At 45.7% G+C, this 10,289-nt stretch overlaps 3 protein-coding genes across 3 annotated transcripts in view; 1 reads left to right on the top strand and 2 right to left on the bottom strand.

Annotated features, from left to right (window-relative positions):
• adam8a (ADAM metallopeptidase domain 8a) overlaps positions 1-2,928 on the bottom strand; it is a gene marked incomplete at both ends in the record, with an annotated part of 9,200 nt that extends 6,272 nt beyond the window's left edge. Inside the window, 8 exons of the mRNA XM_084458767.1 lie at positions 401-482; positions 591-823; positions 927-1,004; positions 1,123-1,351; positions 2,138-2,214; positions 2,458-2,536; positions 2,650-2,723; positions 2,842-2,928. Of these exons, the coding sequence (XP_084314893.1) occupies positions 401-482; positions 591-823; positions 927-1,004; positions 1,123-1,351; positions 2,138-2,214; positions 2,458-2,536; positions 2,650-2,723; positions 2,842-2,928 (939 nt within the window). The remainder of the gene's footprint in view (positions 1-400; positions 483-590; positions 824-926; positions 1,005-1,122; positions 1,352-2,137; positions 2,215-2,457; positions 2,537-2,649; positions 2,724-2,841) is intronic.
• A 1,542-nt stretch (positions 2,929-4,470) lies between these two features.
• Positions 4,471-7,174, top strand: znf511 (zinc finger protein 511; the record flags this gene model as incomplete). The annotated part of the gene is made up of 6 exons (XM_084458766.1): positions 4,471-4,478; positions 5,044-5,124; positions 5,263-5,464; positions 5,868-5,992; positions 6,269-6,532; positions 7,105-7,174. 6 exons carry the CDS (start codon positions 4,471-4,473, stop codon positions 7,172-7,174), a joined length of 750 nt encoding a protein of 249 aa, XP_084314892.1.
• Positions 7,175-8,613: 1,439 nt separating this feature from the next.
• On the bottom strand, positions 8,614-9,872 carry msx3 (muscle segment homeobox 3; the record flags this gene model as incomplete). The annotated part of the gene is made up of 2 exons (XM_084458765.1): positions 8,614-9,026; positions 9,479-9,872. The coding sequence occupies 2 exons, from the start codon at positions 9,870-9,872 to the stop codon at positions 8,614-8,616; spliced, it is 807 nt and encodes a 268-aa protein (XP_084314891.1).
• Positions 9,873-10,289: the final 417 nt, after the last annotated feature.

Below are 10,289 nucleotides of genomic sequence, written 5' to 3'. Positions count from 1 at the left end.
TTGTTAGGATATTCTATTCGATTTGAATATGTTCAGCTATTCTAAGCTGTTCTATCCATGTTATTGTTTTATGCATTATAATAATCAAAACGCATTTTCCAAAGGTCAGAGTAGAGAGATAGAAAAAGCCAGCTGGTATTGATAGTGCGGAAAGTATCAATACTGCGGAAAATTAGTATTGAATTCTGAATTATCATGACGTGTTTTAGTTTGACTACAAAAATTGCAGGCCCAGCGATGTGACTATTGCGCAAGCGCACATCGCAATGGCGATGCGTAAACGATATATCGTACAGCCCTACAACAGAACCTGATAGAACAGAACAGAGACGGATGATTCATATGTCTAGTCTCAGTATGTTCTATACATGATCTGATGACAGATGAGCGATCCACCCACCTGGTTGATGCCACCAGAGTTTGACGAACACATGGCCGATGTATAGGCCAAGCCAACCGTGGGGCCTTGAAAGTCCACACCACTGAACGGACGAGAGGGGGTAATATTTAGAACAAGCAAGTCCCAGTCACCGTCATTGGCTAAGCACATTTACGTGTACCATGGAGAGAGAGGGGTGGGGGGTTCTTACGTGACGAGCTGTGCGTTGTCGTGACTGATCCTCTTCAGAAGGCTGGCCTGGCGCCAGGTGACGAAGCTCCTCAGCGTCTTGTCGGAGTCTGGGCTGACGTCTATGAGGTCCCTGTCGGACCACAGCTCCATTCCCACCAGCATCACGCGCAGCCCCAGGGCGCGGTACAGCTTATCCACGTGGTTGGCTGCCAGGAGCATCCTGCCCTTCACCGACTCTCCGTACCTCTTATACTGGAACGCACGGGTCAGAGCGGACCTTAATCACGCGCCTTGGGTAACGGACGGAAGGGTGATGTTCTAGTCATGGTGATGCAGTGGTTGTAGGACAGCTCACCTCTTTGTTGTCCACCACCAGGACCATCTCCACCGTCCTGGGTCTCCCCGCCTGGGCCAGGGTCTGGGCTTCCGTTCTCTGGAGGGTGGGGGTGTGGGAGTGTTATTTGGCAACTTTGTGAGGTTTGTGTGTGAGAGCGTGACTGTGTGTGTGTGTGTGTGTGTGTGTCTGTCTGTGTGCGTGCATGTGTCTTTACCAGGCCGCTTGGGAGTTCAGAAAAGCGGGATCCATGGTCGTAAAACTCATGGGCGCTCCGCTTCCTCCTCTTCAGGTGTTCCTGCTTGTACACCGCATGAAGCCCCTCCTCCTCTGCATTAAGCCCCTCCCCTTCGGTACGAGGCTCCTCCTCCCCATCTGTCTTCTCCCCGGTCACATAGCCTAGAGGCTCGATCAGGTACGACTGCAGACCCAGACGCACAAAACCGCTGCACAGGGCACAGATGGAGACTGTTTAGGACACTTCAAATACAGTACCCCTGTTAGACCTGATGTAACAATGTGAAGATACAAAGTTTTTGTCGCACAAATGTAGAGTACATCACTGTTTGGAGCACGGGACTGATGGGTATTTTTCTCTTTATTACAGTGAGTGGAAACGACACAGATGTCTGGTTAGCATTCTACCATTCAGTATCTGTGGTAAGCCAAACAGCAAGTATGGTAGTTATAGTCATTCAATGTCTGTTGATAATCAAACAGCAGGTATGGTAGTTGTAGTCATTCCGTGTCTGTGGTAACTCAAATAGCAGGTATGATGGTTGTCATTCAGTGTCTGCAGTAACTCAAACAGCAGGTATGGTGGTTGTAATCACAGAAGCGTTGGGTCTTTTCAGTAAGTCTGCTGTGTATTAGAGCCATAAGGATGTGATTGGGAACCAGATTAGCAGAGCTGGGGGCTTGATGCTGTCTAAAGCAGCATTATTGGTCTTAATAACTGGGTTAGAGTGCCCTCTGGGATAGACCCGGGATCTACCACTGATCGACTGATCTCTTCTGACAGACAGAAGTGCTTATGTCCGGCCAATCAGTGCTGTAGGCACCATAGAGATGAATAAACCCTTTGCTTGGGTCTCCATTGGTCACCTAGAAATGCCTAGCCAATTAAGTGCAGCTGTCATATATTGAATGGAATCCCTAGTATTCTGATTGTGCACTCTACATAATGTATATTATACTGTTCTACATTCTAACAGTTTCCTGGTGTCACTCACTCTATCCCTGAGCATAGACCCACGCTGACGGAGGAGTCGGCCAGGTCCACAACATGTCCATGGTAGTAGCAGTGATCCTGGGCAGCACACACACAAACACACACACACACACAGGAGAGAGAAAGGGAGAGAGTGAGAGAGAACAAGGGGGAGAGAGTTCAGTTGGTTAGCAGTGGTTTTACAGAGGGGTATTAATTATATACCATGTATCATCATGAATCACACAGTCCTTCCTGGCATCCACCCAGAGCCTGCTGAGTCTTGCAGGGCTACAGCGGTTTGGGTTGGGTTAGTTTTTTTTTTTTTTTTTTAAATAATACCTTGTGATCTGGAGTTGTTGTCACCGCAGCTCCATCTTCTGAGTAGTGGGTCACAGCATAGTGTTTCCCTAGAAGACCCCTGGAATGACAGAAAAGAGCTTTAGAGATGGAGTTGGGTGAGGGGGTGAGATTGTGTTCTACACAAGGGGCCTTAAGCATATTCTCAGTTTACTGTTAGAGATGGGATCTCACTTGTTCTTCTCTAGGTGAAGAGTGTAGTTCTGTCCGTCTATAGCCACCGTGTACTGGACCTCATCAGGGTAAGTCTAGACACGCGCACACACACACACACACACACACGTTTTACAACATTTAAGGATGAGGCGACAGCTTTAAAGTGAAGATTAAAGTGAACAGGGTAACCTACTGTAGAACTCACTGTACCTGTTGTGAGGTGAGACTCAGTTTCGGAAGTCTGACAACCTGGTACTCCGTCACATGAGGTAGTGTCCGCAGGCTTCTCACAAACATCCCTGAAATAATCCAAACCAGGTTGGGTGTGCAATAAGAAAGAAAGAACGAAAATAGAGAAAAGAAAGAAAGAAAGAAAGAAAGAAAGAAAGAAAGAAAGAAAGAAAGAAAGAAAGAAAGAAAGAAAGAAAGAAAGAAAGAACAGAAAATAAAGTTTGGTCTGTCTTACCCCATGAGGAGATGCAGATACACAATGAAATACATCCAGACCATCTCATGATGATGATGACAAGCGGTCAACTCTCACTGGCAATCTCCGGCTCCGAGTCTGAGAGCTTTAAGATTCATCCCGCCCCGGCAGCACCCGCCTCTTCCTGCCCGTGTCATTCCCCGAGAATTTGCATAACACACTCATCCCTCTGAGTCACCAGGCAGTCACAATCGCTGAAACATGTCGACCATCTTTATGCTTTTCGGTGGAGTAGGTTTTCTTTTAAAAATGTGATTTCGATATTTCCTTGATAACTTACTATTGGAAACTAATTGAAACTAAAACAACATTAGGCATACCCCTCATTCCAATTTTGAATAATAGATAATTCAGAGGAAATCGTTTATTATAAAAAGTGGATGGGAAATAGGTATCTGGTCTATTGAACATAATGCATATAACAAATATTTTTCATATAGGCTACAATAAGCACACTGTGTACAAATCTGATTTGCACTAGCAGACAATACACAACTGTGATACAGTTCCAGAAGTCTTAGTCTAATCAAAGGATCCTAGGCTATTTATCTAGTGCCAAGATTGATCTCATTGTTTGCTGATATTGAAATACTCAGCCTTGTAACTACGGATGGAGGTTGTAACTAAACTAAAAGGCTCAGAAGAGAAGTGGATATGAAGTGTTCTTTCATCGCCATCTGGTGGTTGAAGTAGGCAAGTGAGCCAATCCAAATAGGTGAAGGCTAGTTCCCATTAACGCAGAGGCCGTTTAGAGTTTAGTCTTATGTTTAGGGTTAGGTTAGATTTAATTTAAAAAATAAATAAAAACTGATTTTAATAATAAAAACTGATTCTGATTCCAATTGTAAGCTATAGTGTTGTAATTAAGATATCCATGTTAGCATATAGGAGTAGGTCACTTCAGACTTAGGGGCTGGGCAGCCTCAGCTGTTTCTTCTTCCCAGAGCAACCGACGTATTTTCAACCGGAGGTTTCGCGTCGAAAGGGACACAGCTACAGTAGGTGTTACACAAAAGAGATACAATACACAAAAATGACCGTCAACAAAAGTATAATAATAATGTATTTCTTTTACAAATACAACATACTTCAAATACAGAAAAAAAAGTAACTTTCAAAAGGGCACTTGCCTTGTCCAGAGGGAAAAGGGCAGGTGCTCTAGCACCACCTCGTGTCTATCTGTGCACGTCCCTGGCCGAGGCTTCAAAACCCAGCATTTGTTAAAATAGACCCTTTTGGTTAGGTAAGTGAAGTGTCATGTTTATCTGACACTTGTAAATATGAGCGTCTCTCCTAATTACCTAGCCAAACTGAATTATATGCCAGAAACCATACGCTGCTGTGATTGGTTGATGCCGCTGTGAGCATTTGATGACGTGCAGTGGAGTTCCCTCGACCCTCTCCCTCCGGCCCGTCCAATCCATGGATGTATAGAACCAATCCAACCAATCATCAACCAATCCATAGCTCCATGGACCAATCATATTCGTGGCGCACGTCGATTACGACATACAAAACCTCCCACCGGCAGTCGTTGCAAATTACAGCCCAACGATGCAGCCCGAGTTAAAACTACTTTTAACAAGTGGCAGTGTCACCGACATAGAAGCGATTCCAGTGTTGCCGGTTGATTCAAGACGGTGTTGTGGAAGTTTGGAGCAGGGAGGTGGGGATAAAGATTCACCGTTTACTTTCAGTCCGACGAGGATTCCGCTCAACAGGGAACACGAGATCTTTGAGGTGCATATTGTCTATCTAATATTGTCAGTCTCAACTCATTTCTTATGGAAATTAGCTATTTGTTGTGTTTAATTCCCGTCTGCTATCTCGAATCATGTTAAGCTTGAGTTAGCTTGCTATCTCTTTCCCACCTGAGAGCTGTATTAATGACACCAGAGAGTCGCTGTGTTCTGCGTCCTCCCTAGGAGGGAGACGTCCTTAGACATCTATATCTTCAAGATCTCAGCAGCACAGCAGAGGCAGAAGACCCACCAAAGCTCTGGTAGGTCTGCTGTCATTTCTCCGATGTAGCTGGCAGCCCTCTCCATCTATCAAACTGCTATAGACCCTGCAACCAACCAAGCTTTCTCCTTCCACGCTCTATCTCTCTTTCTCTCTCATCCTTCCTTCCCCCTCCCTCCCAGCGTGTCTGCGTTCGGCTGTCACATCTCAGGCTGCAGCCTGGTGTTCAGCAGCGTTGAGGAATATGAGCACCACTACAGCACCCTCCACAGGCACGTGTGCTGCTCCTGTCGCCGCTCGCTCCCCTCCGCGCGCCTCCTCGACATCCACGTCCAGGAGTGGCACGACGCGCTCTTCGCTATCCTCACCCAGAGACAGGACATGGTAACTAAACGGCTGGGCCGCTGTGGAAAGTGGATGAGCTGCATTTACCAGTGTTGGTTGAAGTCAAGAGTTGTACACGTTTGCAATCCTCCTCAAAAGGAGCGCTGACAGTCCCTACAAGAGGGACGTCCCTATTGGCGCAACTGTCAGCGCGTCCGCCTCACAAGCGGGAGGGCTTGTCGAACGAGGTTTCGAATCCCGCCCCGGACAAGCCCTTGACATGGGTCAAACTGTTGGAACACAACGCAGTCGATAGTTACGACGGTTACACGCGGAACCGTTTCATCCTCTGAGTTCTTCTCTCTGTTAGATACCACAGCCAGGCTTTTTGCACATTCAGCATCGCAGTCAGTATCACTGCTCTCCCTCTCTCCTTCCATCTCTTCCTTCTCTCTCTCCTCAGTACCAGTGTTTGGTGGAGGGATGTGATATGAGGTTCAGGACCAGTTTACAGAGGAAAGATCATCTGATAAGGATCCACAAGTATCCGCCTGACTTCAGGTTCGATAAGGCCAAGAAGAGCAAACGGTACGATCTCCACAGGTGCTGTTCTCACTCTGTCCAGCAGGTGGCAGCAGTGTCTTTAGTTGAAATGCTTATGAGTGTGTTGTGATGCCTGATACTTTACCTTCATATCACCGCAGTGTGTGTGTGTGTGTGTGTGTGTGTGTGTGTGTGTGTGTGTGTGTGTGTGTGTGTGTGTGTGTGTGTGTGTGTGTGTGTGTGTGTGTGTGTGTGTGTGTGTGTGTGTGTGTGTGTGTGTGTGTGTGTGTGTGTGTGTATATAATTCCCTTTTCCTCAAAGAACCAAAGAATCTAAGTCCCGGCATCCGAGAGACTCGTCCATGGAGGTGTCTGACGGGGTGTGTGGGTCGCAGAGTGCGAGCAGCGGTGTGTGTGAGGTCGTCCTCGGACATCCAGAGGAGGGAGAGTCCATGGAGGTCCCTCTCCCCCAGGAGCAGGCAGCGTCTCTGGATGCCGTGGCTGCCTCTGTCCCCTCTGAGACGAGCACAGAGCATCCTGCTGCCTCCCCCGCCCTGGAGACGCAGAAACCACGCTACTCCTACAGGTGAGGAGACCCACTCAAAGCCACGCTACTCCTAAAGGTGAGGAGACCCACTCAAAACTACGCTACTCCTACAGGTGAGGAGACCCACTCAAAACCACTCTTCTAGACCCTTCGACCAACCCACTAGTCTTTATGCCCTAAAATTCCTAAGAGGGACATTTGATGAAATTCAGATCGGTCGTAAAAAGATCTCTACTGTTTCCCTTCCTAAAAGTTCAGTGTCCTGCTAGTCAAGTCAGGTTTATTTGTCACATGCCGCATCGTACAGGTACAACAAGTAGTGGAATGTTCTTCCGTTAGCTCCTACCGTTAGCTCCTAGATTGTGCCTAAGCAATAGAGAGGTAGGAAGATAAAGCTAGTAAATATACACAGAGGCTTGGGGTGTAGTGTGTAATTAGTTTCAACAAAGGAGGAGAATTTGTTCATGAAGTTAGGACATGGCTAACTGTATTTCATGTAAACAAGAGTGTTCCTAAGCAGCGTCCTGCTCTGGAGCAGGGTGATGGATTGAACGCTGCCGTTCTGTGTTCTGGGTGGACTGAATCATGCCGTTCTATGTTCTGGTTCTCAGGGTTCCTGCGTCTGTGTGTTTCGGCCAGGGTTCCGTCCGCGGGTTCAGGGGGCGAGGCAGGAGGAAGTGACATATCTGACTGGAAAGCAAAGTCAAAACGTGGATCGTCTATTTCATTAGTCGAGTCTGAAATGGGATTACTGCGAGTATAGTTTTTAAAATGTTATTTTTAATAAGGCTTTTAGTACATGTCTATTGTCATATCCATGTGCTCACCTGACTGGAGCTGAAATTATTTTAAAAAGCAACAAGTCAACATGCAGGCCTACAACTCCATCTATGAAATGTTTCCCAACCTTGCTACTGTATGTACAGGCCTCTTTATGATGGTGTTCATGTATTATTGTGTGAATGTGATGTTGTGTGAATGTGATGAAGTATAGGGTGATGAAGTATAGGGTATGTTGTTTTTGGATATAATAAAGCTATAATGTTGGAATAAAGTGAACATCTGAAAACATTTCTGTTTCTAAACCCCAAAAAAGAGAACATATGCAGGATACTTGAATGAATAAAAACATTACATAATTTACATTATATCCTCGTTTTGTTTAACTTTTTTGATGTTGAAGAAACATTTGTTTTTGTACTCTAGGATACAAATATTTTAGGCTATAGGCCTACTCTTTTACAACATATCAGTCGCATAATACTACTCACATAGTCATACATTTGTGGTTGTAAAAATATTTGATACTTTTTATTTACACATTTTTGCAAATGTCATAAACCATCAAGCATCACAACATTAGCAGGCTGGATGGCTGGATGAGGGTCGCCTGTAACAGACATTGCAGACACAAGACCAGAAACGCACATTGGGCCTTTGAAATGTCAGTGTCCACATTACATAGAGTATGCGTTTACGAGGATCCGGTCGTTGTGATAGGCCTTAAGATTTTAAGAACTTTTAGGAGATTAGAAATGACATTAACATGAATAAGACTAATTGGGAGGCTATTTTCTTTCACACCTTTCTATATTTTAATCCAGACAACACGACTCTGCTTCTCCACATATTTTCCCGGTTAGAACAACTTTATTTTTCTCATTCACCCAAATGGCAGATAAATTGTTTTTATCTAATGAGCAATTGTATTTTGACAAGATAAAAGTAAGAACATAAATAATCTTATTTGCTAACTTCTATCGGTGACTGATCTGCAAGTGTTGACAGAAGAAAATAAATCGTGTGGTGAAAATAAACTTCCTCAGGAAAATATGTTACGGCAATATAAGGAAAATATGTTATGACAATATAACAATTAAATATTTACAGCCAAATATACTTTATTTTGAATAACACCATTTTTGAATTGATCAAAGTTAGGCCTTCTCACTCAAATAAATCAACAAGGTAGAAATAAAACAGATGATGGTAAGAGTGAATGATGATGATGATGTTGCTATTGAGAACGAAGTAATCCGTATGACAGTTTTGAACAATGTGCTCAAGCCTAGAAGAGCTATAGTTTTTCATCAGTCTCCGAAACCAGAGTTAAGTGAGCGTTAAGAAAGGTAGTACATCCCATAGGGTCCACTAAATAGTCCAGGTACCGGCAAGGCTGGCCGTGGGAACGATCCGCTGACGGCACCGTAGAGGGACGGCGAGCCCATATGTGGGCCCAGAGGGAAGGGGAAGGCGAAGGCCGGGAGCAGCGGTTTGGTCGCCAGTTTCAGTTTCTCTATTTCGGCCTCCTGCAGTCTCTTGGCCTTCGCTCTGCGGTTCTGGAACCAGATCTTGACCTGAGTCTCTGTGAGGCTGAGCGAGTTTGAGAACTCGGCCCTCTCTGCGATGGAGAGATACTGTTTCTGACGGAACTTTCTCTCCAGAGAGAGCAGCTGGGAGGTGGTGAAGGGCGTCCTGGGTTTCCTGTTGTTCTTGTGTTTCCGCAGACTGCAGGGTGGGGGACTGGGATTCCCTATACAATAATAAAGAATTAAACGGAGTACAGGCCTTTAACATTATGTGATTATGGAAATACAGGTGCTCCACCGAGTAACCGATTTGGCAACTTTTACGAGTTTATGTCCAAATGAGACAATTTAGTGTAGTAGGCTAAAACAAAAAGTAAGTTATACAAAATTATAGCCTACAGAAATAATATAATAATGATGCTTGCATTCAAACATAGACTGACTATTCCAGTTTCAGCTGGAAAAAATAATGGGCCTATAGCCTATATAAAACAAAAACAAGGAATCGGATATTCGACATATAGCCATATGTTTATATTGTAAACGGACAGTCTAGGTTCCACTATAGAGATATCTTTGCTTCGATTAGGCCTATCATCTTCGGGCATTTGGCCACCACATATTTAATTCAGTTTTCTAGCCTGTGAGGAAGCGAAATAACCTGGAGAGAACTTACTTGGAGGTGACGCGTATGGAGTCTGAAACCAAGGGCACGGTTCCTTGTCACCAATCTCCCCCGCCTCCTTCTTTGGACTGTCAGACAGGTCGCCTATCCCGCCGGGAGGGAACCGCTTCTCCGCGTAAGAACCCATTGGTGACCGACAGACGGACTCCTCTTCCCGGGTACAGCCCAAACCCGGGTCCGAGGAATAGTGTGTACGACCCGGCGTCCTGTTCGATATCAATGACTCCACGCTGAAAGGGAGATTTAAACTTTTGGCTTTACATCGTTTAACGGGCGTCGCCTCCTCGTCGCGTGTCTGAAGTCCGCCCGTCTCCTTGTCCTCGTCGCGGTCCCCCGGTAACGTTTCTCCTCGAGCGGTCGCTAGTGATCCCTGCGCAGGATTCATTACGCATGAGAGCGGGGCCATGCAACTTCTGTGTCGGGGTCTGTCCGGTAACTCCTCGGCACCCCGCTACACTCACGGGAGCTTTCCTCTCTTGGGGCTCCGGTCGATGCACTCTGACGCTATAACTTCAACTTTTACGCACGAATGTTCACCTCAGTTATTAAAGTTCCACAAGTTTTCCTGTGATGTAGCCGCCGGCCAATCGGCGTGTTGATACGAGCATGTGACCTCCCCCTGTCCCAGCTGTGATAGGCCTGTTGCCTTTAGAGAGGAGATCGTGCTTCATTACCTGCCATGCAGAGGTTGTGTTTGTGGTGGTGATGGATTGTCCGAGGCCACTTGTTGTGGAGAGTTCATCTAACGAAAATCGCGCTGAAATATTTTAGTCAATCAAATATCTGAATATTAGACTTGTTG

This window comes from Borostomias antarcticus, assembly GCF_949987555.1.
Source record: "Borostomias antarcticus genome assembly, chromosome: 25".
Lineage (NCBI taxonomy): Eukaryota > Metazoa > Chordata > Actinopteri > Stomiiformes > Stomiidae > Borostomias > Borostomias antarcticus.
The sequence above is the reverse complement of the archived record's forward strand: the minus strand, read 5'-3'. Positions and strand labels throughout refer to the sequence as shown.